The 27780-nt window shown below is 38.1% G+C and overlaps 3 protein-coding genes across 10 annotated transcripts; 2 read left to right on the top strand and 1 right to left on the bottom strand.

The window, feature by feature from the left end:
* The first annotated feature begins 3821 nt into the window (after nt 1-3821).
* Nucleotides 3822-13237, top strand: bdh2 (3-hydroxybutyrate dehydrogenase, type 2). The gene is made up of 10 exons (XM_010779923.1): nt 3822-3909; nt 5822-5919; nt 7497-7575; nt 8667-8763; nt 9835-9943; nt 10278-10338; nt 10489-10602; nt 10884-10942; nt 11038-11130; nt 13116-13237. The coding sequence occupies exons 2-10, from the start codon at nt 5848-5850 to the stop codon at nt 13167-13169; spliced, it is 738 nt and encodes a 245-aa protein (XP_010778225.1). The 5' UTR covers nt 3822-3909; nt 5822-5847; the 3' UTR covers nt 13170-13237.
* A 325-nt stretch (nt 13238-13562) lies between these two features.
* LOC104953002 (mitochondrial sodium/hydrogen exchanger 9B2) lies at nt 13563-27024 on the top strand. Of its 8 annotated transcripts, none has more exons than XM_010779919.1 (13): nt 13563-13701; nt 15127-15440; nt 16206-16407; nt 16656-16826; nt 17681-17823; nt 18599-18726; nt 19634-19809; nt 20172-20278; nt 20645-20794; nt 21030-21138; nt 22117-22253; nt 23039-23261; nt 23599-24499. In XM_010779919.1, the coding sequence occupies exons 2-13, from the start codon at nt 15258-15260 to the stop codon at nt 23649-23651; spliced, it is 1782 nt and encodes a 593-aa protein (XP_010778221.1). In that variant the 5' UTR covers nt 13563-13701; nt 15127-15257; the 3' UTR covers nt 23652-24499. The 8 variants fall into 8 exon arrangements, 6 of the variants coding, with proteins under 6 accessions (XP_010778221.1, XP_010778222.1, XP_010778220.1 ...); XR_799164.1 differs by lacking the exons at nt 13563-13701; nt 23599-24499 and adding exons at nt 24873-24969; nt 26864-27024 and having other exon boundaries at nt 13792-15440; nt 23039-23222; XR_799163.1 differs by lacking the exons at nt 13563-13701; nt 23599-24499 and adding exons at nt 24873-24969; nt 26825-26909 and having other exon boundaries at nt 13792-15440; nt 23039-23222.
* Nucleotides 25370-26986, bottom strand: cisd2 (CDGSH iron sulfur domain 2; the record flags this gene model as incomplete). Its single annotated transcript, XM_010779925.1, has 2 exons — nt 25370-26510; nt 26723-26986. Coding segments are annotated over 2 exons (354 nt in total), but the record flags the coding sequence as incomplete, so codon positions are not given.
* Nucleotides 27025-27780: the final 756 nt, after the last annotated feature.

Here is a 27780-nt window from a genome sequence, read left to right as displayed (position 1 = left end):
TGCCTCCAATGTGTCCTGACTCTCCAGTTCCCTTCTTTTCCACCAAGCTTTCTTTCCACTTATTTGTTATTTAATGACCCACACCTTGACTGGTTTGGTTCAGTCTCACTGCTTTCATTATTTTAAGTCATAGCAGGTATCAGGCTCATGTAATGGATGGTGGACATGTTGAGAGGACAATTTGGCTGCTAAATACAAAGATATTTCCCTCAGGGACTTATGTTATTTTGGTGGCCAGGGAAATAACTCCACATGATTTTAAATAGGCAACTGTTTCCTGACATGTTCACCATTTCGAGTTTGTTGTGTTTAAGTGATCTAATCTCTACACTTGACTGCTAGACTGGTTAGGAGAAGACCAGTCCGTGATGTGGCTTACTTACCGTATCTACTTTGGAAGTGTGTGTACAGTAAGTCCTCCTTACTAATGCTTTTTAATGCGTGTAAATGAAGAGATTCAATTTCAGAAGCCTATAGTGACCTTTTTCATTCCTGTCTGAAAGCATATAAAAGAGGCCATGCATCAGGGATTCATGCAAATTATATAATTGTATTTGAGTTTAGTATTATTCATGTTCATCTGGCTCAGAGCTCAAGCTTCAGTCCTGATTTAATATTTTCCTTGTTTGTTTTTTTTCATCTAGGAATGCTTGTGCTGTTATTATCTACAATACTTTTTCAAGAAGATTTATGAAAAAAAGAAAAAGCTTTCAAATTAGCATTGCTGAATGTCATATCGCCTAATATATAATATATACATAATTATTACACTTGGCTAAAGAAAGAAGCCGAGTTGGCCTCCGTGAGACCTTGTAATCAATGTGTCAGCTCATATTGTAATTGGTATTCATTATAAGGAAAATTGTCTGTGCGTTCCCATAAAAACTCTGTTTTGCTGGAAGCTATTTATGTGCTCCATGTCATTGTCTGTAATAGCATCCTTATGAGTGATACAATCTTAATGTTTTTTATTCTACACAGGACTGACCAGAGCTGTGAACTGTAGCAAAGCCTGTCAGAGTAAATCCAACATTATGCAGTGTGGTGTTCATAAAATATGTGGGAATTTAAGTTTAAAATGTTTATATACTGTAGTGGCTCCAAATGAATTTACTAAAATTGTGTACAATGTCTTGACAGATTGTTTTGGATTAAAGGTTTTTCAAGCTTTGTGGTGGGGGGAAAGTCACTTAAATGTATTTGAAGTATTTTAATATTTGATCCAGGTTTTTCTGATCCAGCTTTATATGAATATATTGATTCTTAAAGGGTATACTGTGATTCGGTTTTGCATTTCATAAAGAGACACAAAGATAGTCAAAAACGCAACAAAGCCCGAAATATCCTTACTTTTAGTTCTTATGGATCAAGCTCCATATCCACTTTTTTATATTGCTTTTCATCCGTGGATGCAGTTTGAAGACTGCTCGTTTTAACACGAACAAATGTAACAAAGGTTTGCAGTTATCTATAAAGTTTCCAAGATTAAACAGTACAGTTTTTTACACTACAAAAGTGGGCTATCCAAACACATCTAGTCCAAAAAAAATGTATTGTGAGGTGAGCGCCTTACCTTCAATAAAAGGCATCTCGTCCCTCTTTTGTTCATAGGCTATGTAGTACTTATTTTTGACTTGAAACATACTGTTATGTGTAAAACCAGTGGAGTAAAGAACATAAAGGAAAAAACAACGGAATTCATCATAAATAAATGAATATAAACCAAAAAAACAATAACTATTGAAACTCAACTGTCAGATAGCAAACCTGCTTTGAATTGTAACACCCCATTAAATGGGCATTATCATTTGTTATCTGCACAATGGATAATGGTGGGTAAACTTCATTGGTTCAGTGGGCTGCCTTTATAACTAAGGTAGTAGACATATAAGGCAAGACTGTATAATTTTGTCTTGAAATTCATGAGATTTTCGAAAAGCCCGGAATACCATGCTGGATAACTCCACAGAAAGCAGAAAGGCTTTGACTCCAAAAAAAAATGTGCATCGCAGGTATGACAGTGCTTTGAATGTGAAAACTATGCCTGCCATTCATAAAGCTAGTACCAACTAACCAGAAAGAGAAGTAATAAAAAGCCTCAAGAAAATTTTATTTCTTTGTTTGAAAAAACAGAGAGAATCTACAGAGAATAAAATAATTTAATAAACACTTGATTAAATCACACATCTCTTATACACCCACGACACAAAGCATTTACTGTGATGAAACACATGCACATTGAGCATTGGATGAACCTGAGATTAAGAAACAGAAAGTATAATGTTCCACATCAACATGCGACCAGTTGCAGAGACGAGGTAATTACTCTGTCTCTGCGTGGTATTGTCCACTGATTGAAGTGTAACCTGGGTGTGTGACAGACTGGCTCCCAGTCCACTTAACTTTGGTGATGAAGAAAATCATAGTGTCCTCACTGCCCCCTGGCCTCATTCAAGAACAGCTGCCAGGCTGGAGAAGTCTTTGGCAAGTAGAACATTGTTAATCCATATTTTAGCATTCAACAGACCCCAGCTGTCTTTCAACAGCTCCTGTATTTCAGTCACATTTTCACACTGCTTACAAAGTGTTATCATCAACCAGAAACTGCTAGTGACATTTGAAGGAGCGGTCTGTTTCAAAAGCTTTTGCAGTGTCATTGTGGCCCGGAAAGATAAGGTGCAATTATTACCTTTGCATGCAGCTGCACCATGTCGAGTGATTTCATTTAAGTGATGAGAGATTGTGATGTGTAAACATTTTTTTTTTCTATCTGATTAATGAAAATTGCACTTTAATTGTGATGGAAGCCAATGAAAATAAGTAAATTAACAGGGTGGGAAAAGATATGTACAAGAAAAAAAAATGCAAACTGTGTTGCATTAAGAGCCATTAAACATGTAATACTGACCACAGATCATACTTGAAGGACAACAGTAGAAATTAAAAAGATTTAAAAAATGATAGAAGGCTTACCGATAAATAATGGGGCCCCATTGAGGGTAGAGTGGAAAATAGAGAAAAACATTGAGTTTCAAAGTTACTCTTGACCTTGGGAAAAGCAGTTATCAAAACAGTCTTATCCTAATGTCCATTGAATCATAGTTCTGAAAATGTCAGCAGATTACATTAAATAGTTTCTTCTGATCACTTGAAGGAATTGGAACATTTATCATGGAAGCTTTTAACATCTGGGCAAACACTGTATGTCCATCATGTGAGATGATTGAAACTCCCAGAAACAACTAAATGTCAAATGTATAGACTGGAGGTCCAGTTACAAGGTTAACATTAAACTGCCATCCTCAAATGTCAGACATGCACTGAACATTTGTAAAGTTACTGAAACTACAATTGGCTGATCATTGTCTGACTTGGTGGAAAGTCAAGGGTCATTTTCAGTTGACTATTAACCTCAACTATAATATTCTTTCCGAAAACCATTAACCCTTAGTGGTAATAAAAGGACGTTGAACAGATCTCAAAGGTCCATTTTCAAGTTTTTTTTAAGTTGATCTCATTATCATGACAATTCACACTTGCAAGAGGTCAACTCCTGCTTGTTTTTAATAGCTTTTTACACCCTAGGTATGTGTAATAGTAGCGTAGCCTACGCATGCATCAAACAGGAGCCTCTACAAATAGCTTCTTACACATATTAACATGTTTCCCTAAATGGTCACACACAGTTAAATAAATGTAAATAAATGTATGTTAAAGAATATAAATGTATTTGACTAAACATGCGTCTGCTAACTAGGCAAATAAGGCACTGCACTCTCTTGCATTAATTTTCATCTTCTCAAACGACAAAACACTTCCGGGTTTAGAACCAATAGCATTACAGGCAGAAGGTTTCACGCGGTGCTACTTTTGAACTTTGTTATTCAATGTGTCGGACCTGAACACTGGGTGAGTTTGATCCGTTTTCTAGTGTTGTTGAACTTGAATCATCATGTGCAACATATGAACATTAAATGTACAAATTCGACAGTGGAACTCTTCACAATGTGTTAAGCTACAACCTGCCTTTTTCCATGCAGCAGTAAATACGTGTGTGTTTGGAGAGGCAGACACAAAAGTATTCAGAATAGTTCACCGTGCACTTACAGTTCTAGGTGTTCGGGGTGAGGTAATATACTTGCCTTAGTTGCCTAGTCGATTTATATTCTGTGCAACAGTAAAACAAGACGCATGTCTTTGTACCACTTTTCACCGGAACATAGCTGTGCATATTAAAAATAATACCAAGCCAGCAAACATTTGTAACACAGCACTACCATAGTGCGCCCTTATTCTTAACTTTATGGTAACAGCAATGGCTTCCAGAAGTTGGAGGCTGCTCCATAAAAAGACGCTCCTTGAACATAATTTTCTGTACACCCCCGTACCATTCAAACATCAACTGTTAATAATTCAACTGCTTATTCGGCACACTTTAATTGGTGCCATTTCTTTCTAAAATGATGTTGTTTTCAACAAAAAATTGGATGATGCCTGCAATGTGAAATGTCCTGTTCTATTTTTTTTACACGACCTGGAGATGTACAACTACATCCGTGTTTAAAAAACCTAAAAAGTAATGTTGACATTTCTGATAATATTTTGATAGGCTTTTGTACTTATAGTATACCCTCAGGCTATAATACATTTAAGTTGCTATTTATATATCTAGCATTAAAGCCTTAGACCACATCAACCTTAACAAAAATACATATTACTCAAACTGGCCTGTGTACATTTGTACACTATTCATAGGCCTACACATGATTTTAAAGCAGAAAAAGTTAAGGGTCTGGTCTACTTACTGATTCAACCTTTAAAAGCCACATTGTTGACAAAGCGGGAAAAGGCTGACAGGTGCATTGCCTTAGCTGGCTGCACATCAGCACACAGTATGTGTCTGCACTTGAATGAAACCGTATAATACAAATAATACAGTGTGCATTTGTATTCAAAAGAACTCTGCAGAGGAACTAAATAAAATGACAAAGCATGTCAAACCACTACTGTGTGTAAGATTGTATTCTCAATGCCAGGCATACACATTGAGAATAATGTGTTGAGATAAACAGCAAGTGGCTCTGAGAAGTTATTTTTACTTTACTTTGCACTGGTGTTGTAAGCCCCAGTCTTTTGCCTGTTAAAGGGAAAAAGGTAAAGACAGGGGAGAATCTCTCACTAACTTGATGTAACAGCCAGCTGTCTCTTTCCTAAGACCACTGGTGAGGGCTGACAAGAGCAAACTGTGTCAGGAAACTGCTCTCCAACTGCTATCCAAACAGTTGCCACTTTTGGGTGGAGATGGCCCTCATGAAAATGAACAACTTTTGTAACTTTATTTTAGAATCTTAATGTAGTTTTCTCTTTAGGTAATACTTACCTACTCTCATTAATACGTGTGAATTGTTGTTTCCATTGTAACAAAGTGACTGTTGAGAGACAAAAGTTGCATGCAACAATTCAAACAATAGAATAAGGGAGCACTTATTTTACAAGTGCCTATTTACAAGAGGTTAGCTCTGTATTCTGTAAGGTTTAACATGGCTTAATAGATGGCATGGCTCATAGATATTCTAACAAGGATATAACATAAAATTATGCATTTCCTAATAAGGCCTGTTAATATCAATCTGATACTACACCACACACAATTGCTGTTTTAGGTTATATACTGCCTGGTAAACTAATCTTCTGTGAACACATTTGTTAATAATTATTGATTGCAAAAAAGAAAAAATATATATAATGAGAAGAGATCATTTGATATCAAAATGAACCCGTTGTTTTTGTACAATACTCTGTTTTCTGTTTGTGTGTTTAGATCATAGCAGCAGTGAAAGGTGCACTATGGGACGCCTCGACGGGAAAGTAATTGTGTTGTCGGCTGCTGCGCAGGGGATTGGACGTGCTGCAGCAATAGTAATGAGCTTTAATGAGAACTTCTAACTTATACGTGCCCAACCATATTACACAGGAAAATGTTTTAGTGCCTATCATGTGGTGTCAAAGCATTGTGTATTTTGCATAATTACATGTTCGAACCAGTGTTCGTGTAATGCAAATTGAACATTTTAATGGTACTGACATCCTGCCAAATGTTATATATCTTCTATAAAAGCCATTTGGAAGGTACATAAGTGAAGCACTGCACTAATAACAGTGATCATAAAGATGTTATCTTCCAAATGACTGTGTTACAGAAATACACACTGCATGTGGTTATTTGCCTGTTTAAGTTCTATTTTTCCTGTTTGTTTGTTTTTACAGGAGAACAAGCTGAGTTCCATAAAGAAATATAAAAGCTGTTATAGTAATAATATAATCAATCAGAATTCCTTTATTCGTCCTACAGAGGGGACATTTATATTGTTACAGCAAAGTATACTGTAGATGGAGACGAAAAATAACACACACAAGTAAAAAGGCATGCACATAGTATTTAAAATAAAACAAAAAATAAATATATATATTACAATTGACAGAAGTACACATTCAGGGGAAATAGGTGAGCAAGTAATATTTATAAAATCAAATTAGTGTAATATTGTAGAATGAAGTGTGGTAGCGGGTAGATTGCAGTAGTACAATAAAACAAAATTATATATTCATTCAATCAATATATATTTATAGAAACTACCTTTTTCAGCTTGCATGAATATTATAGGCCTTCTGTGGGCAATGGTTGAAATATGCTATCAGTCAACAATTGTATACTTCAAATAAGAGTGCTCAAATAGTGGCTCCTGAGACAAAGGTTAGGGTAACCCTTATGGACGATTGGTGTGGTGATATTGTTGCTCAAGAGATAGCATGACACTAAAATTGAACACACATGTCCTTATCCAGATTGGGTCATCATCACAGCAATCAGCTTAAAGTGTTGTCTTTACAGATGTGCCTTGAAAAACAGCAATTTGTGTCTTGTTCAGTGGCCAAGAATATAAAAAAAGGATAAGACTATTTATGTCTAATATCATCAGGTTCAAATCACACAGCATAATATATTTGAGGGGCTAGTCAGCTTTTTTCATTTACACTTGTAGAGGTGTGTTTTACTGATGGGGTCTGCTCTGTGGTTAACAGTGCAGTAACTCCATCAGCTATCAAGTGACCGGAAATTGAATGGATTCAAATTATGTTTAAGGGTTAAGGTTAGAAATGCTATCATATGTGATAATGAGATCTTGGTGTCAGCACTGTGACCTGAAGTATTGCCTCTAGAGGAAGTAAGTGTGTGCATTCAGGTGAAAATTCAGCTTTAATAAGAAATAGAAAATCATACCTGCCTCACTGGTCCCAGTCTTAAGGTTTTTCATTATCTAAGCGTATTGAACCAAACGGCAATAGCCATACAACATATTTGTTAAAGTTGCAGGATCATACCAAATGATTTGTTTTCCTTCTACAAAGTCCTACTGAGCTGGAGGTTTTATAGCATAAGATATCCACACATTGTGAATCTGCTCGGCTCTGACTCGTGTTTTTCATCTGTGTAGGCATTTGCAAAGGAGGGAGCTCAAGTCACAGCGACAGACATCAATGGAGAGAAGCTGAAAGAGCTGGATAGCATTCCAGGTAAGATTAATTTCCCTTGGTCTTAGGCCGCCATCTGCTGGGCAGCCAGTGCAATAAAGCCAGGATGACTGAGGCATGTTTTTCCTTCTTGCTCAAATTCTGTCACAACATTCACATCTGTACCTTTGAGCCTTTAAGAAGATGCATTTGATACATGCCCATAGTTTCAATGCAATCAACATTTCAAGTCCTGTTTTTAAAATCTTAAAGGTCTGCGGTCGTTTTTTTTGTATTAATAAGGCTGTTATTTTCTCTATTTATTGAACATTTAGTTTGTCTAACATCAGTGAGACTTCCCTATTACAGCTAACCTGAGCCAGGGGTGCTGCATCAGATGTCTTGTTTTGACGTAGATACTCAGTTTACTACTATAAAATGCTAAGAAAATCACCACATATAAGTATTACTATGACTGCATCACTAAAAATGATACAAGAATAATGTGTGCAAGCAAAGACTTTAATATGCTGTATTTGCTTTAAGATAAGTTATACTGTGTGAGTGAATTACTGCTCACTGGTCTCCACATCTCACATAGTCAGTGAACAGAACAGTAGAGGGATCACTACCAAACCATGCTGTCTGCACAATATCAGTAGTTATTGCTGAAAATTGCATCAGCTGGACCAGGATTGAATCAATAGGAGGTCATTAACACTCTTTCCCCTCTGAACACCTCCTTGCAGATCGCTCTCAACCAAAGCACCCCTAACTGCTTTCTCTAGAGCTGTTGACTCGCATTATAATAATACACATCACCTGTAAATACATTGTGTGAGGGAGCCTTCATATTTCTGTTAACTGGCCAGCATGAAAATAAGCTCTTCAGAATAGCAATCGGTTGTAAATGTGTGATTTTGTGCAGATTGTGAAGCCCCAGAAAAAGAGGATGCTTTTGTCTATTTTGTTCACTTGTTTATTTTAGTAGACTGGCGGCCTGATTTTAAACTAGCATCTCCTCCAATAAAATGTGAATGACTAGAGACATCATAAAGACAATTCTTTTTTTCATGTGAGTCGAATCAAAGCAAGCATTAAAATAGTTGCCCTGTTCTCCACAACAAATGCACTCTTTTCCCCTTCACCAACAGGGATTAAGACCAAGGTTGTGGATGTAACTAAGAAGGACCAAGTCGAAGCCCTGGCCAAGGAACATGATCATGTGGATGTGCTGTTCAATGTCGCTGGGTATGTTTTTTTCCTGTGTGTTGTTCTGAATTACCAGAGTAATACTCATGAACTTTCTTTTGGGCATTAAGTCTGATGATATTCAATTTGTATTGTCTGAAAATCTCATTACAAGTAAGCATCACTGGGTTAAATGTTCATACATTACCTTTTAATATGGGCAGCGTAGCTTATTTTGAGTTGATCAAACATTGTGAAATCGTGATGCCATAAATATTCTTTAGCAGACTAATTACACTGCTGTAAATAGTCCCTACAAGATGCACTACATACCCCTGTTAGAATATTTTACATAACAAATATGCAGAATCTTGACAGCCATATTCCTTGACATACATAAACTGTGCCTAACTGTTCCACTTGTGTTGCTGTCTTGACATTCAGCACGTGTATCCGTCCCATGATTAACAACGTTTCCCAAATCCCTATACCTTAAGGTTTAACCTTATCTTGACCTTTAGTCAATCTCCTTAACAAAGGTCTCTAAATCGACACAAGTCAAGGTAAAATGTTGAGGTGGAGAACGCAGCATTTTAACAAGCATTTATTTGCAGTTTACTTTTGTATTTATTATCAGAATCAGAATTAGAATCAGAAACAGGTTTATTACCAGGTAGGTTTACACGTATTTGACTTGTTGTCGTGGTGCATAAAAACAATAATTAAAAATACAGGTAGAGAACTAGAAAAATATAAAAAATAATTAAAAATATATAGTAAAATATAACAGTATTTACATTGCAATGGAATGAAATAGAAAAATAAAATATGGAATAAAATCAGCTGTAATACAAAAATAATGTTGTACATTGTGTGCATTAATGTAATGCATAGAGTCCATGATGTGGCTCAGGTAAAGTGTCAGTGGGGGGGCCGGGCCTTGTTTATGAGGCCGGTAGCGGGGGGGAAGAAACTGTTCAGGTGGCGAAATATTATACTTATTTTTTCAATCTTATGTTTTTTTTCTGATTGACATTTGAGATTTTTTACCTCAAAGTAAGAGCCATATGTATAGTTACATGTAATAACATCCTTTGTTATCAGAGTTAACATGTCATCTACTGCAAACAGGTTTGTGCACCATGGCTCCGTCTTGGACTGCGAAGAGGCCGACTGGGACTTCACAATGAACGTGAACATCCGGAGCATGTTCCTCATGAGCAAGGCCTTCCTACCTAAGGTGACCTGTTTACTTTGCTAAATACTAATCGCTGTTCATCCTGTTGTTAGGACAAGGAAATAGATGCTGTTGTAAATTGAGTGACATATGCTTTCATATTGTTCTCACCCTTTGTCCGCGTGGATTAGCTGTATTACTCTGAGCCTGTGACATGATGGGTGGTGACTGTCCTATCACTAATCCAGATTAAGTCTCAAACTAACCAAACTGCATCAAAGCAGAATTTTAGCTTGGATCAAAGCACAAATCTCTTAAGGAACGCTGCATAACGTCTTAATTTAACACATTTTTTCATGTGTACATGACAACTTTCAAATGTATTTTGTCATTCTAGATGTTGGCAAAGAAGTCAGGAAACATTATTAACATGGCATCTGTTGCATCGAGCATTAAAGGTAAAAAGAAAAACCTTCCGTAGATGATTGTAGATATGTCCTGCCCGACTAAAGGGACATTAAGTCATTGAAGTATGACCAAGTTTATTGTAATCCTCTTGGCTCAGATTGCTGCTCTGCGTCTGATTGACGTGTGTTTCCTTCACTCAGGTGTTGTGAACCGGTGTGCCTATAGTACCTCCAAGGCTGCAGTGATTGGGTTCACCAAATCTATAGCGGCTGATTTTATTGAGCAAGGCATTCGCTGTAACTGTGTTTGTCCTGGTAAGTTTAAAACACCCTTCACAATAAAACCATGTGTCCTTTGATTACTCTAGTATTGCTCGAGGTCACTAGATAACATTTAACCATAGATATACTTGAAAACAAATTAATTTTTTTTTTCTTATCATTGTTATTATCATGTTTGAGGACATTCTGAATTTCAATTATATATACACCTTGAGTTTGTCCCTTCAAAGCCAGTCTCAATAAATGCTGTGCAAACTCATTTGTGTAGTAGACCTAAATTGAACCCAATCATGACTTTTTTTTTTTTTTTTCAGGAACTGTTGATACTCCATCTTTGAGGGGTAGGATCGAGGCCCAACCTGACCCAGAACAGGTATCTATTGTTTTTGACAAGAAACAATCCTGGGTATTGGAGCAAATGATACAACTTTAAGTCCTCTCTCTCTCTCTCTCTGTGTAACTCTGCAGGCTTATAAGGATTTCATGGCAAGACAGAAAACTGGCAGAATGTGCACAGCTGAAGAGGTGGCTCACCTGTGTGTATACCTGGCCTCAGATGAGGTGAGTGAGTGCTTGAATACGATACGTAGTGGGGCAAAAAAGTATTTTGTCAGCCACCAATTGTGCAAGTTCTCCCACTTAAAAAGATGAGGCCTGTAATTTTCATCCTAGGTATACTTCAACTATGAGAGACAAAATGAGAAAAAAAAAAAATCCAGAAAATCACATTGTCTGATTTTTAAAGAATTTATTTGCAAATTATGGTGAAAAATAAGTATTTGGTCAATAACAAAAGTTAATCTCAATACTTTGTTATATACCCTTTGTTGGCAATGACAGAGGTCAAACGTTTTCTGTAAGTCTTCACAAGGTTTTCACACACTGTTGCTGGTATTTTGGCCCATTCCTCCATGCAGATCTCTTCTAGAGCAGTGATGTTTTGGGGCTGTCGCTGGGCAACACATACTTTCAACTCCCTCCAAAGACTTTCTATGGGGTTGAGATCTGGAGAATGGCTAGGCCACTCCAGGACCTTGAAATGCTTCTTACGAAGCCACTCCTTCGTTGCCCGGGCGGTGTGTTTGGGATCATTGTCATGCTGAAAGACCCAGCCACGTTTCATCTTCAATGCCCTTGCTGATGGAAGGAGGTTGTCACTCAAAATCTCACGATACATGGCCCCATTCATCTTTGGTTTACCTTTTCATCGTCCTGGTCCCTTTGCAGAAAAACAGCCCCAAAGCATGATGTTTCAACCCCCATGTTTCACAGTAGGTATGGTGTTCTTTGGATGCAACTCAGCATTCTTTCTTCTCCAAACACGTGTAGTTGAGTTCTATTTTGGTTTCATCTGACCATATGACATTCTCCCAATCCTCTTCTGGATCATCTAAATGCTCTCTAGCAAACTTCAGACGGGCCTGGAAATGTACTGGCTTAAGCAGGGGGACACGTCTGGCACTGCAGGATTTGAGTCCCTGGTGGCGTAGTGTGTTACTGATGGTAGCCTTTGTTACTTTGGTCCCAGCTCTCTGCAGGTCATTGACTAGGTCCCCCCGTGTGGTTCTGGGATTTTTGCTCACCGTTCTTGTGATCATTTTGACCCCACGGGGTGAGATCTTGCGTGGAGCCCCAGATCGAGGGAGATTATCAGTGGTCTTGTATGTCTTCCATTTTCTAATAATTGCTCCCACAGTTGATTTCTTCACACCAAGCTGCTTACCTATTGCAGATTCAGTCTTCCCAGCCTGGTGCAGGTCTACAATTTTGTTTCTGGTGTCATTTGACAGCTCTTTGGTCTTGGCCATAGTGGAGTTTGGAGTGTGACTGTTTGTGGTTGTGGACAGGTGTCTTTTATACTGATAACGAGTTCAAACAGGTGCCATTAATACGGTTAACAAGTGTAGGACAGAGGAGTCTCTTAAAGAAGAAGTTACAGGTCTGTGAGAGCCAGAAATCTTGTTTGTTTGTAGGTGACCAAATACTTATTTTACAGAGGGATTTACCAATGAATTAAAAATCCTACAATGTGATTTCCTGGATTCTTTCCCCCCATTCTGTCTTTCATAGTTGAAGTGTACCTAGGATGAAAATTAAAGGCCTCTCTCATCTTTTTAAGTGGGAGAACTTGCACAATTGGTGGCTGACTAAATACTTTTTTGCCCCAGTGTATGTGGTCCAGGTACAATACATCAACATTCAGGCAAAGTTTGCAGAGCCGTAGCTACACGGAGGTCCAATTACTTTGTTTGTATTCTAGACATTTGAGAGGATTTAAACTAAGGTGGAGTTAACATTAAAAAAAAAAAGAGACTCAAATATCCTTTTGGTGGGATTTTTTTAAATCAAAAAACGTTGCAGACTTGTTTTTGGTTTCCGTTTTTTTTTTTTAATTAGGCCTACTTGAGAAGGAGGGAATACTTGGATTCATCGCCACCACTTTTAATATTACTTATTATATTTATACATGCAAATACATATTTTTGTTTATTTGTTAGCAGTGAAATCATGTACAAATTATATGATGTATCTCCACTTTTTCACAGTCTACCTATGTGACTGGAACGGAGCAAATCATCGATGGAGGATGGAGACTCTAAGCAAACTGTTGCAAGCACGTTGTGACAGTAGTGGAGACTTAATATTCTTATTTGAAGCCCAAATAAAACGCACTAAATCTGAGTTAAATCATTTATATGATTTCGCTTATTGTTTACTTTTTCTGTGACATGCCCTATTTCCCAAATCAAATGTTATATGCTGCAAATGTGTGCAATGCCAACATAGTGAGTGATGTTGATTGACATTGTAATAAATTGGTTTTATCACAGCTAAAGTGATTATCTTATTATAAATGCATTAATTGTGAAGTATTTGACAAACCAATCGTTAAAAGTTTAATTTGAATAATAATGAAATATGTTCAAACATCTATTAAAAGTGTTCACCAATACTATTGAGTGGCTTTTCTGTTTGACCCTACTTCCCCCATGCACTCCTGTTCGCGGGGACATACATTCTTTGCCATCACTAATCCGCCTCATTCCCAATGCCCAGCTGCTCTATGTGCCTCATAACTGCCAGAAACCCTACACACGGAAAGTTCACACGCGGTCATGTTTATGATATAAGGTGAGCTTTTGTTTTCTTTAATAGCGTTTGAGGGGTCACGAGGTCCCAGTTAGCTACCGTGCATATTGATATGGTGTGGGGAGTTCACTGACAGCTTGTTGGTCGGAAGCACACAACCTGCTACTGGCAAAGCATCCAATATCGGACAAGACTTCGCTCTCCGAAATTGATGATTGAACCGATTTGTACCTGAGAAGAAAGCATTTGTAACGTTGCGTCAACCGGGTTAACAAGTCCATGGCGGCCGCGTTAAGTGTCGCGTTATGGAGAGTTTACCCCTTACTAACGTTAACTAGACTAATTCAGCCTGAAGCCATTACTGTATAGTGAACTTTTCCAAGCTATATCGTACCTTACTGCTCTGTAAAACGGCTTACTGCTCTGTAAAACGGCTGTAAGTGAAATGACAGTGCTAATTTACCTCTTGTACTAATCTATAAAATAATAGGAGTAATCGGTGACCCAGAGCAGAGCGCTGGTGGGCGAAAGCAACGTTCTAAACACAGAACATATAGCGCTAGCAAAGCAACGATGGGCATGGCGAGCTGATCGATGCCCGACAGATCCATTATATAATAACTAAACGGGTGCTCGTGTATTACTATTGTACCATATATTGTACGCTTAGTTAGCTGCTTCTGAGTTAACATACATGTCCGATAATGGGTCTATTAGCATTATGTATGGTGAGGCGTGGATTTACCCTTCTATTAGCTTCAACTATGGTACCGCTTCAGCAGGACAAACACACCTTTAAACACTTGCTTTGCTTGCTAGCTAAATGGCTACCAATGCCAGTCTGAAAGGTATGTTGTTCACAATGCTAGTTAACTCTAATCTAGTTGCTCTAGCATCCGCTAGCTAGATGTGCCATATGGTTGAGCTGTAAGCATCGATTAGTGTGGTCTGATCGCAGTGGATTAACTAACGTCTGTTGCCATCAGCAACTGTCAAAACATTGTAGTAGCGTTAGTCTAAATTACATTACCTGTGAACCTTTGTGCATAACATAGCGTGGACTCAAGCTATTAAACGTGAAGCACCGTGTTTAGTATGTCCATTGTAATGAGTTACAAGTCATCACTACCAGTGCGTTATACAAAGTTAACACAGTACACGGTAGCCAGCATACAGCTACACATTAGCCTCATAGATCCTCATTTAGACATGGATCATGAGGCTTAAAGCCTCGTTAGTTTTCTTTCCCCGTAGAGACCTCTTACAGTACAATATTAAATTAATAAAACATTTACATATTCTCTGTTAAGCCTGTATGTTTGACACAAAAAGCGTGTCATGTGTGATATTACATTTATCATAATCATTAATCCAATCTTACACCTGTACTAACTCCACTGTTCACTATTGTTTATTAAGTAAACAATAATTCGTTTCTCTACTGATAAAGCTGTGTTGTATGAATAGGAGCCTGCAGTCAGAGCTTGACATACAGAAGCAGAAGTGAAGGAACTGCCCATCAATGGGCAACCCCACCCCTACAGTTGATGTACTGTGAGTAAGAAGTGAGTGGACCAGAAATACTATAGCCTATTGCCATGGAGGACACTCAGCCCAAACCTGCCACTCCGGAACCCACCCGGACCCCGAGTCCAGCACCAAGTCCAGCCCGTAGTCCAGCCCGTAGTCCAGCCCGTAGTCCAACACCGACGCCAGTATCCCTGCCAACAACCGGCCCACTACTGGACTTAATTTCTTTGCCTGCAACAAACAATGTGGAGGTATAGTAATTTAATCATTACAATCTCTGACAATGTTATCTGTTTTTACAGCCTTGACAAAGCTGAAAAGGGTGTTTTTATAAGCTAATATTATGTATTGTTTTTTTATGTGTAAATTAAACAGCTATTTGTTTTATTAACACACCAAATAATTTAAAGCTACATATAAATTATGTGGTTGCTGCCATTTGGCTTTGCTTTTTTGTCACTCACAGTAGTCAATCGAGGTTGTTGTTTGACTTCTATGTTTAAAAACACTGCCCTCTAACCTTGTAAAATGCATTATTCTGTAAGAGATAATTTGTTCATCATTTGTTGCTGTAATTTGAATATGATAATTAACCTAAATTCAGCCAATGGCAAAGGCAAATCTTTGAGCTCACCTGGGCAATATAACTAGGAGGGTGTTCAGGGAGGTGCAGTTATCAACATGTTCATATCTCTCTATTATTTGCGCAGAAACGATAATCTAGTATCTACTGGCATGACGTACCACTGTATCAACAATAGCAATAAGGAACAAGATATTAACCTAATACGTGTTCAGAAAGTAAAGAGGCTTTGGGTACATACGCAACACATTTTCAAACCTTTCATCAAAAATATAATAAAATGTTTGTCAATGTGTCACAAGGAAACTCTTTAACTGAAATTAGGTTTTTAAAGCTTCTTTTTACATGGACAGCCTATATATTATGTGGGAGTTAAGGCAACTAAGAAACACAATGTCCACCAGGCAAAAGTATTCTGACCTTTCTTTTACAGCACCTAAATGTGAACCAGATCCAAGTGGTGGTACGACGTTGTTCTAGTCCAAATGTCACGGAGGAGACCACCTTTTTTATCCCACGAAACCCTGCAGTGGATGCTGCAACAAACACTGACCCGCCCGTGGTCTGCTGCCCCTTGCTCGCTAGATTTTGCCCATGTCCCCCAAGAGGACTCCTGGCCTCTCTCGTTACTAAAGGTAAGCATGGTTTCTACTTGTCTCAGTGACCTGAAAATGAATTGTATGTCACTTTGTACTTTTAAATAGGACTGAACAATTGCAGACTTTCTTTTACATTTGGAACTATTAAATGTCAGCAATGTGGTAGATGAAAAAATGTATATTAACACACACTCACTTTATTTTAAGTTCACATTATAAAAAACACATGGACACATGACATGACCCAATAATAATCTGACGTCTGTCTCCTGTTTCTCCTGCAGTCCTTCTGGCAGGTGTGCTCTTTGGAGTGGTGTGGTCTATCACCGAGGATGAGTGTCTTCCAGGGGGAAACCTGTTCGGAATCACAATCCTCTTCATCTGCGCAGTCATTGGTGGCAAAGTGGTGGCTCTCATCCGTCTGCCCAAACTTCCGCCATTCCCACCGCTCCTTGGTAATATATGTGTTATGCCTTATGTGCCAGACGGATTATGTGCCTTTAGTGCAGCTTCATTTACTACGTATTGCAACATTTGGTGACAAAGTAATCTACTGACTGAGTCATTCCACCTTTGTCATTGATTCAAAAAGAGAAACAAATAAAAAAAACACATAAGGTCAAAAGGGAGTTCCTGATTAACTCTACAACCATGTTACTCACTTGTTCCGTAAAAGGTCAGGTTTACATTAGCCACTTTAGTATTTGGCTGGTATTGTGTTTTGCTTATATTCGTTGAATTGGTAGCTTACAGTACATGATAAGGGTCCTGTTAGTTTAAAAAAAATGCAAGAACTTTTTACCTGACCATACCATCTGCTGCGCCCCAATCAAGATAAAAATCAAGGAACCTGGAGCCACTCCTTATTTGCAATAACATCACAAGCTAGATTGAAGTATAATCTAAACTTGATTTCCGGTGTCTTTCATGAAGAGAGTGTTGTTTTATACCTGTTTAGCGTCTGTTTTTGTTAACAATATTAGAATATTGTGATGAGTTCAAAGTCTTCTCTCACCACTCTTTAACTATTTTACATATTTGCTGGTCTTTCTCTGATTATATTTTAAACCCCATTTATATAGATGTAATCATAATGTTCTTAAATGCAGCATCGTCTTTACATTTCTAAATAATGTGTAGCATTTTTATTAGAGACATAAGGCACATCTCAGTATTACAGAGAGCCTCAGGTGTCCAATATTGAGTGCTGTAAGTTCAAAAAGCAACAGGTGGTTATTATTCCTGTTCTGTATCTGTGTAACTCCTGAATGATCATCTTTCGTCTCTCACGCTCTCTGCTGTGTTGCAGGTATGCTGCTGATGGGTTTTTTGCTGAGAAACATCCCAGTTATAACAGACGGGGTGTACATTGACTACAGGTGGTCTGCATCACTGAGGAACATCGCTCTGGCTGTCATTCTGGCCAGAGCTGGTCTGGGTCTGGATCCCATGGTACGCCACACACTTCAGTATTGAATCTTAGTATCTGCACACAGAAATGATTAGAGACATATGATAATAAACTACTGGTCCCATCGCTTTGCACAATCCAAAAATATTCAATTTCCACTGATATGGGAAAAGCATGCAAATCTTAGCCTTGTCCTGTTCACGACCTTGTCCCTGATTTTCCGCTTCCTAACAAAAGTGCCAGATCAGACGCAAATTGGCGCACAAACGCTATGTTTTAACTCTGCAAAGAGCAAAAGACCTTGAGGGGAAACTTAGCAGAGGTGACCTGTATGTGCTATGTGTTACATTTGCAGCATGGACCAAAGTTGTGTGCTATTAATAGTAAAGACTTGTGGATCGGCTATGTGTGACCGTATGTGCTCTCATTCACTGTCCCTCCCAGTGTGAGCTTAAGACACGGTAAAGGGGAGACCTGGAAAAGCCACCTGTATTATCGCATATTCCTCCTGGTGAAATATCTTATAATGTGTGACACTGTTGTTGAACAGATATATAGTGAAAAAAAACGACATCTATTTTTAAGACAGCAAGTTGTGTAGGCGAAAAACAGTACTGCTATCTCACAACCACAAACGTATTTTAGTGGTAACTCTGCTTTTGCTAAAGAGCTCATTTCTGTCAATTTTCAGATGTATCAGTCAATTAATCAACAAATCATTCTGCACTTTTAAGCATCATGCACATGTTAATCCTCTCATCATCTCTACTTAAAGGTTGTTATAACAAACTGAATGATTTATGTGTCTGTTGACAGGCTCTGAGGAAACTGAAAGCGGTGTGTTTACGTCTGGCAGCTGGGCCCTGCATTATAGAGGCTTGCACCACAGCGCTGATCTCCCATTTCCTCATGGGCCTGCCCTGGGTTTGGGGCTTCATCCTCGGGTAAATACAACACCGACCACTCTCTTCCATCTCCAGCTTAGTGTTCTACATAATTACAAGCTGTGTATTTTCATTACAGTATGTCTAGGGCAGACACGTAACAGTGAGGATAAAGACAGTACAAAGAGAGAGTGACATCTGAGAATGGTCCACATGAAGTCCTATTAAAAATGAAGTACTATTAAAAATGAAGTCCTATTAAAAATGAAGTCCTATTAAAAATGAACAAAACAAATATTACATTTTTATTAAAAGCTTTTATTTAATCTGACATCAACTTAAATGCAGACTGATTTAGTTGGTGTCCTCTTTTTTTAAATATTTTTTTGAACAGAAATAAGATAACTAATTGTAATTCAGACCATATTTTCATTACCTACTGAGCAGACTGTTCAGCTCACTGAGCATCAGATAAGTTAGTGTTCCCGACAAGGAACATGTTCCCATGAAGCAGAAAACAAGAAAACATGCTGCTCTCTGAGAGTCTCTAGATCACATTACATTTCTAACCTTGTATCCTCTGACTTTTTGACTGATGTATAATGGGTTTGGGCAAAAAGCAAACATATTGACAATTCAAATCAAGATTATTTCATGGATTATGTCTTTTCTTTGCCATTCATCTTTTTGTTTAGTCAGCATTCGTAAGTAGGTGAAATGCATTATCAGGCTTTTTACTCAGATGGCCTATGGGTATTTGGGAGGCTAGTGTGTCATCATTGTCAAATAATCTAAGTCATGTGTTACATTTTGGCCAATATCAGTTCACAGCTACAGTATAAGCTACATATCATGCTGCAGGAATGCCTCCCTTTTGATATCTACAAAGTGTGTTAATACGCTGATGCTTTCAAAAGTTCTCCTTTATTTGTTTCAAGTGATCCATCTTCTGATTTCCACCTTGCAGCTTTGTCCTGGGCGCTGTGTCTCCAGCAGTTGTGGTTCCCTCCATGCTGCTGCTGCAGAAGGACGGTTACGGCATGGAGCAGGGCATCCCCACCCTGCTGATGGCTGCCGGCAGTTTTGATGACATTCTCGCAATCACAGGGTTCACCACATGTCTGAGCGTGGCCTTCGCAACAGGTAACCTGTTTTATGAGTTCATGTGTGGAGGAGTGAAGATAAATAATTCTGACTTCAATGTTCTCTTATAGAAAGTGCTAAACCACCTTATCTCCAGGGGAGGGGCATTGGGTTCAGTGTGCTTAAGTGTAAGTCAGCACTGAGAAGCATCTGAAATAAAAAGATTCTATCTGTAGTTTGTCAGGAGCTCAGCAGAGGGTGTGAGTGTGCAGTTTACTCTTTTGATATTTTGCGCCAAGTGACATTTTGGGTTTCATATCTGCAGTTTAACACAATGTAGGACATAACTAAAGAGCGTTAAACTGTCAGAGGTTGGTTCAGTTTCTACTATTATTTCATATTTCTCTTGCTGATCCTTTTAGGCTCCACTTGGTTCAACATCCTGCGAGGAGTGCTAGAAGTGGGCGGTGGGATGGTTGCTGGGATTCTTCTTGGCTTCCTCATCCAGTACTTTCCCAGTGTGGACCAGGTACACTTGCTCTTGAGGCATTACTCTGATATTAGCTGGTTTTACTATTGCTAAGTCTCCCTTACGCCACTTGACACCACAGCTTGTGTGAAACAACTTGGGTACAGCCAACAAAGGCTTGAAAAAAATCTAGTTCCACTTCTGGTTTGAAATGATTAACGCTGAGGAATGTTTATGAGGGCACTTTGAATGCACCTAAATTAAAGTAAAGTAAGTAAAAAAAGTGTCAACCACCATTATGTAAAATGTCTTATTAACTACCGCAAACTGACTTTATAAGTGTTATATGGAGCATTTTGTGTTTTGAGATTTGTTCATTATGTTAAGATATTCTACATTTAATAATTGAGCGTCTTTCTCACACAGAAACACGTAGTAATGAAGCGATCCTTCCTGGTGCTGGGTCTGTCCGTCTTTGCCGTGTTTGGCAGCGGTGTGGCAGGGTTTCCGGGCTCTGGAGGCCTCTGCACACTGGTGTTGGCCTTCCTGGCTGGCCTCGGCTGGGGGTCAGAAAAGGTAACAACATATCCATGCAACATCTGTTTTACATACAGCATATTTGTTAGCTTGATATTTGCAATTTTCCATCTATTGGGTTGAATTCGACACGATTAACTCGACAGAAAAGTGTATATCATAAGGAATTATTGGAGCACATTGTTTACCAACCTACTGAGCTGTTAGTAGTTGTCTACACTGAAGCATGTAAAAGATAACATAACTCAATTTGTCTCTTGTGTGTTGTTTTAAGGCACGTGTGGAGGAAGTGGTGGACTGGGCATGGGACGTGTTCCAGCCTCTTCTCTTTGGACTGATTGGAGCAGAAATTCGTATCACTGAGTTGGAGGCCTACACAGTTGGTGAGACGACCACACCCATACACACACAACATAAGACAGTGAGGTGGCTGTTATCACTTTCAGGGATTCAAATGCAGCTTTATGGATGTAAATATATTTCCATAAGCAAAAACAAGGCCCCTAGAACATTTAGATGTCCCTCTCTGTTTTGAGGTAATACTATTACCTTTGGAAAACATACCTGAGAATTCTTCTAAAAAAGTAATCTTATCCAAGCCACGACAAATGGCTTAAAAAACCTACATAATATATGTATATTATACACAACTACACATCATTTACTTGTAAAATGATTTGTTATGAATGAAAATATGACATGACTACAGAGCATCATCGTCTTTAGAAACATGTTTGTAACAAATAATCCCCTTGACCTCCCATTCAAAATAATTGTGTGGTGCTTTAAAAAGATATGAGGAGGTGGGTAATTAATTAAACCTCTATTTTTCCAGCTTAGACTGCACTCTCTCTTTCAGATGGCTAGCATTGCTCAGCTTCTGGTAAAAAATATACCAGAATTTACGTACTGTCTCATATTCATATTGACCCTTTACTTGAAATGTTTCTACTGTCAACTTTATGACAGCCAGGCTCTCTGTGTTATGATACATGAAATCAGAAAAATCTCTGTCATTAAAAAGTATTTCAGTACTGTTAGGCCATTTACAAATGTCCTCCATGCTCTCAGTTTAATTTCCTTGTGTACTATAAATGTACTCTTAGGTGTAAGAGTAAATATGATAGATGTATGAGCACATGCACCCTACATAACACACAGTTTAAACATAATTCTAGTAGGGCCGTGTATAAGCAGCACATACTGTAAGCAGCCAGCCTGTGTGTATTTCTGTGTCACTGCTAATCTGCCACTCTTGACCCAAACCTGTTAAGAGGAAGTGCTGCTGATATACAATTGTTAACGAATAGAAGTCATATTGTGCAACACATCTGTATGAATCTTGTTTTTCTGCTTTTTAGGTCTGGGTATAGCCTCTCTGCTCATTGCCCTGCTAGTTCGAATACTGTTCACCTTTGTCTGTGTGCTGTGTGCGGGCTTCAACATGAAGGAAAAAGTGTTCATTGCCCTCGCATGGATGCCCAAAGCCACAGTGCAGGTACGTCAGCGATTAAACATTTGCCAGCAGTTCACTTATCTTTTCTGCAGAGGTGGGAAGTAGTTGAGTACAAATACCTTGTTACTGTACTTAAGTAAATTTTTCTGGTATCAGTACTTTACTCCACTACTTGTTTTTCTGACGACTTTTTACTTTTACTTTCTTACATTTCTAACACAAACACCTGTATTTTCTACTTCTTACATTTTCAAAACAGGTTTGTTACTTTAGTTTTAATCTGTGTTTGGTGGCGTGATCATTATTATTTAGAGTCATTGCGTGCCTATTGATTTTAACACGATCCGTGTATCCATCATTTCCTGGTCTTCTCTAAACAAGAGGGACAAATGAAACGTTTTCATTTTATCGTTGTTCAGCATCGAAACTTTCATTAGCTAACAATTACACTATTGTTCTATTAATAAAAAGTGAGGTCAGTTTTAAAACAGTTGGTAGTTATGGGTACTTTTTACTTAAGTACATTTCGAAAGCCCATACTTCTTTACTTTTACTTGAGTAAAGAAGTTTAGTCAGTACTTCTACTTTTACCAGAGTACTTCGAAACACGAGTATCTGTACTTCTACTTGAGTAAAGGATGTGTGTACTTTTGCCATCTCTGCTTTTCTGGGAGTTTTAATTTCTGCACAGTTAAGAATTTTTACAGCAAATAATTTCTGTAGTTCATATCTGCAAAAAATAAATTCTGTCTGTATGGACAATTGAATGTGTTTTATGTTGTAATTGAGAATGGAAGAAATCCCTATTTTTGTTTTGCTCTCTTCAGGCGGCCATAGGCTCCACAGCTTTGGACATGGCCCGGTCGAAGGACGACAAGCTGCTGCAGAAGTACGGCATGGATGTGCTGACTGTGGCTGTGCTGGGCATCCTGCTCACTGCCCCTGTAGGAGCTCTGATCATAGGGCTCACTGGACCTCGCCTGCTGCAGAAACCAAAGAACTCTGCCTGTGGTGAGCGAGTCAAACCCAATGTATCAGCCTTTTTCTTAGGTAGGTAAAGTCCTACATTCATCAAGTCCACTCCGCTTAACACTGCTCTTGGACCTTGCTGCACTTTTTTGTTTGAATAGTGAATATATTTTTTACCTTCATGATAGATGCGTCCAGTCAGACAATGATTTGCATAGGTTCTATTTATCCTGTCATTCATCCATGTATTTTACATCCACACAACACTGGCATTGTTCACAGTGTGTTGAACACATGATTGTACACTTTTCTTTGTTTACAACAGAGTCTGTGTAGCATGTGATAAGTCTTTTACCCAAGCTTTTCTCATGACTTTTTTCTCCCTCTGTCTACTCTCCATCTTGAAAATTCCTTGCAGCAGGAGGTGAAGATGAAAATGAATCTCCTGTCACCTATGAAAGCACACTCTGACATCACCTGTGTTCATCCAGTAAGCAGGGACATTTAAGGAGACTTCCTTGGTGCTGCTTTCACACCTCGGATATTTGAGCTTTCCTTTAGCCACCGAGTGGCTCTCTTTTGTCTCTCCATCTGCCGGTCAGCTCCTGATGTTTGCCGTGCTGCAGGAACACATGAATCACTCTGTATTTATAGCCTCTGGTGGTTTCCAGGCCTCGGGCTCAAAACAAATGACCCACATCCAAGCGTGTGCACAGTAATGCTGTATGAGACTCTGTAAGAGGTGGTTCTGTTTCTGGTCCCCAATTCACTTTTAATCAGATATATATTAGTGTGAGGCAATGGTTTACATTTTTGTAAAAGCGGATATTATTTTCTGCCTATCATGTTCAATAAATCCACTTTTTTCCATTTGTATGACTGTAATGACATATCAGTTAACTTGTCACTGTGTTTGGACTTGAACAGGTGGAAATGCTGTATTTAATTAGAAGCCATTTTCTTTTGAGCGCTACATAATTCAATGCACTGATGGTAGTAATATTGTATTGTTTTAAATTACCACAGTCTGTAGGTGTTGTGCTCACAGTACAACATTCTTAAAGCTATGTGTTTGTTTTATTTTTGCGTATGTTTGAAAGAATTTGTATTAGCCGTGTATTGGTGATGAGACGGATTTTGTGTAGTTGACATACTCAGGAGAAAAATCTCAATAATTCACAACACTTTCCTACGGTTTAAACAAAATGCTGCAAAACACCCATCCTCTGCTACATTTCGCTATGTTGGTTTCCATTTTCACAGATACTCAACCATTTCCATACTCAAAACGTTCATGTAAACCATACCTTTGATTGTAAGGGAAAGTCGATTTTTCTTATTTTTTACATTTGTTTTTATTACAGAAGCATGCAGTGTAACTTAATGTTTTGATTTGAATGTATTGACATTGCCTCGTGATGTATTATTATAAACTATTTATGACAAAGCATAAGAATTGAGTATTATTTTTTTCCCAAATATTCTTTAAGTAATAAATGATAAAATACATCAATAATTGTTCTTTTGTATTTTGAATGTATTGTGTGACAGTGATAGAATGATAGCTTAAATTATGACAATGCAAAATATTTTTACAATTTCACTAACCAACCAACAATCATGTCCTATTTTAAGTCACTGTCCCTTGAGGTTTCGGCTTCTTATCTGTTTGCTTTTTATCCATACTTGCAGCGTGGCTCTAGGGATGGAGGTGTTGGTCGTTCGGTTGGTTCACCACCTTGGTCCAGGCTGAAATAACTAAACAACCTTGTCTGGGTTTGATAAAACGGTATATACCTATGAATGACATTCCCAACAGCCTTTTCTGAACTTTATGTGTAGTGCTTATCGGCAAATATAAGCATGCCAACTAACATGTTCAAAAATGATACGTGCTAAACATCAGCATGTAACACCAAAGCATGTTAGCATGTAGCACACTGCATCAGCCTCATAGAGCAAATCCAGACTGAAGTCCTAGTCTTGTTTTCTATTGCTTTTATTTCACAAAATACATGTGCATGAGGACATTTGATGGCATTAGTGCATGTTTTCTTTGTGTGTGTTATTGACAAAAGTGGCAAAAATAATGCACTTCTTTATAAATATGACCCCGAAGTTATGGTTTGCATGCCAGTCCTATTGAAAAAGTGAGCAGCAGAGAAATAGAAACTGATGTGATCAGTTGATATGCTCAATTATCTTTAATTGAAAATCTATTTCAGCTCAAGGGTCCATAAATCATCCACTGTCGTAGTATAGAGAAGGCAACGAAGCTGCAGTTCTGTCGACTATTCCTTTTTTTACACATTAAGCACAGAATGAGTCAAATCAAGCCATAATCTTACAAAGGTTCATGAACACAGTTATTAATAGAAATCATCATGGACATTGATGATACAAGCAATTTATGTATAAAATATTGCTGATCAATCAAGTAGGAATATTCCAGTAGGAGGTCAGCTGTACAGCCATTATAAAATGCAGAAGCTTGAAAAACAGTACAGAGCAAATATCTTTCTGAAACCTGGACAGTGTAGGGAGGTTAGACCTGTGTAACTGGAGATTTATCAACAATGCAGTGGTTTGAAATGTTTGTAGGCAACAGAGCTGAATACAAAATGTAAATGCTTCAAAATGAATTTGAAGAATAACAAATAGCTTCCCATACACACAATAACTTATAAGAGAATATATCACATTGTGAAAGAGTGAAGAGTGTATTGGCACACAGACAAAGAGATGCTTTGTTAAAGAATACCAAAATAACATCCAAAATGAAGACATACAGAACAAAGTGTTCATCAGAGGTTGCCCTAGTATTTAAGCATTTCATTTATACAAATTAAGTCACTGCAATTATGTTTCAAGTGTTCCTCTCAAAGTGGTCCCAATGTTTTGTAATTGATTCCAAAAGAGTTGAGACCTGGCTAAAATTAAAGTTACAGACATATAAAAAGGCTGCTGTTAACCAAAAAAAAGTAAACTATGAAAATACGCCTATAAAAGAAGTAGGAGAAAAAGCTTCTTTACTGCACTATGTGATGTAAAGATTCTCAAATACAGTTTTCTGTTCCGTTTTGTATTTCTAGGTGTATCACTTCAAACAAAGACTTGTCATCCACATTTCAGAGCAACATAAACATGACAACAGGGTGAGAAAAGGAACAAAAATGACTCATGTTAAGAAATAAAAACTAAAGACAGAGGAGGTGAGAAGAACATTCCATCAGTGATCAATTATAGTATCTTCTTTTTGAGTATGAGCGGTCCCACGTTGTCCCCAGTTAGCTCGTTGTGCTTTAAGTGTGACTTGTCACAAACAGGAAACTAGAAAAGGAAACAACTTAGCGTTAGTTGATCAGCAAAATACAGACACACTCTTCCTTATGCTGCATAGTCACAAATATAATTATTGACTGGAGATAGTATGACTTAGCTAATGAATGCAAGTAAAATGCTTTAATAATTCTGTGTGAAAAATACAAATAACTGTCAGTTATTGCTCACTACAAATACATATGAAAAGAGATTCAACTCACAGTTTTGGAGCGCCAGCAGCGACAGTAACACACATTTGCGCTGTTCAGGTCCTCGATGTCTATCTCGTTGACCACTTTGGGATTCTCTTTCTGGATCTTCAGGTTGATCAGGCTGTCCCTCTGCTTCTTCTTCTTCGGCAGGAAGGGGCGAATGGTCAGATAGCCCAGCAGAGCCAGGATACCCAGGAGAGGCAGCAACCGGAGCCATTCAGACACTACACACACATTAAAAGCATATATTTTATACAAATGTATTACCTGAAGTTATGAAATGTTGAAACACAAGACATAGTCAATAGTCACCAATAATATCTGACATCAAGTACTATGATATTAATAAGATATTTAACAACCTAGCGATGGAGTGCTTTTGTAGCCTTGTGGTTACAGCACATGCAAGGAAAATATAACTGCATCTTCCCAGGTTCGATACTGACATTGGGACCTATGTTGCATGTTTTTCCAGTAAAAGGATTTAGATGCCTAATGGGTCAATGCTAATCTGCAATCTCTTTAAAGAATTATAATCACATGTAGGAGCACTGGATAAATCTTTCATCTTCTAATCTGCACCGATTAGCTTAATTGCTCATTTATGACTGAAAATACAACCTCAGGAATAGGTTTAACTTCAGGCAACATCTTGACCTAATAACCAATTATATCAAGCCTTATCAATTAGTATGAAGTGCTATTATAAAATATAACGTCCTGTTTCATGCAGGTTTTTACTTTTACGGCGTTCTTAGAGACACATTACTCAAATGAATGTAGCATGTCAATTCGGTCATGAAAGAGTTTCAGTCATGCAAGCGAGCTCAGCTTTTTCACTTTTTGGGGCTATTTTTAGGACAAATCTGATACTTTCCAGGGATCTGTGTTGGCTGAAAGGTCATGTTGAAGTTGTGGATCTGCTTTAAGGCGGGTTTTCACTCAGGCTTTCCGAACCACTTTTGTGCTCTCCTTGATTTAAAACTTAACAATAAGATGTTTAAAGTGTATTGAGTCTTTGTAAAAGAGTTGCAAAGACGTTCGTGAATCAGCTTTGGTGTCCTTGA

This window comes from Notothenia coriiceps, unplaced genomic scaffold (assembly GCF_000735185.1).
Source record: "Notothenia coriiceps isolate Sejong01 unplaced genomic scaffold, NC01 NC01_scaffold00020939, whole genome shotgun sequence".
In the NCBI taxonomy this organism is placed as follows: domain Eukaryota; kingdom Metazoa; phylum Chordata; class Actinopteri; order Perciformes; family Nototheniidae; genus Notothenia; species Notothenia coriiceps.
This window is presented reverse-complemented; position numbering and strand designations above follow the sequence as displayed.

Coding starts and splice junctions, on each gene's coding strand:
- bdh2 (XM_010779923.1), top strand. CDS start 5,848: ATGGGACGCCTCGACGGGAAAGTAATTGTGTTGTCGGCTGCTGCGCAG. Junction 10,339..10,488: donor TGTTGCATCGAGCATTAAAG/GTAAAAAGAAAA, acceptor TCCTTCACTCAG/GTGTTGTGAACCGGTGTGCC. Junction 11,131..13,115: donor TATACCTGGCCTCAGATGAG/GTGAGTGAGTGC, acceptor ACTTTTTCACAG/TCTACCTATGTGACTGGAAC.
- LOC104953002 (XM_010779919.1), top strand. CDS start 15,258: ATGGAGGACACTCAGCCCAAACCTGCCACTCCGGAACCCACCCGGACC. Junction 15,441..16,205: donor CTGCAACAAACAATGTGGAG/GTATAGTAATTT, acceptor TTTCTTTTACAG/CACCTAAATGTGAACCAGAT. Junction 16,408..16,655: donor GGCCTCTCTCGTTACTAAAG/GTAAGCATGGTT, acceptor TTTCTCCTGCAG/TCCTTCTGGCAGGTGTGCTC.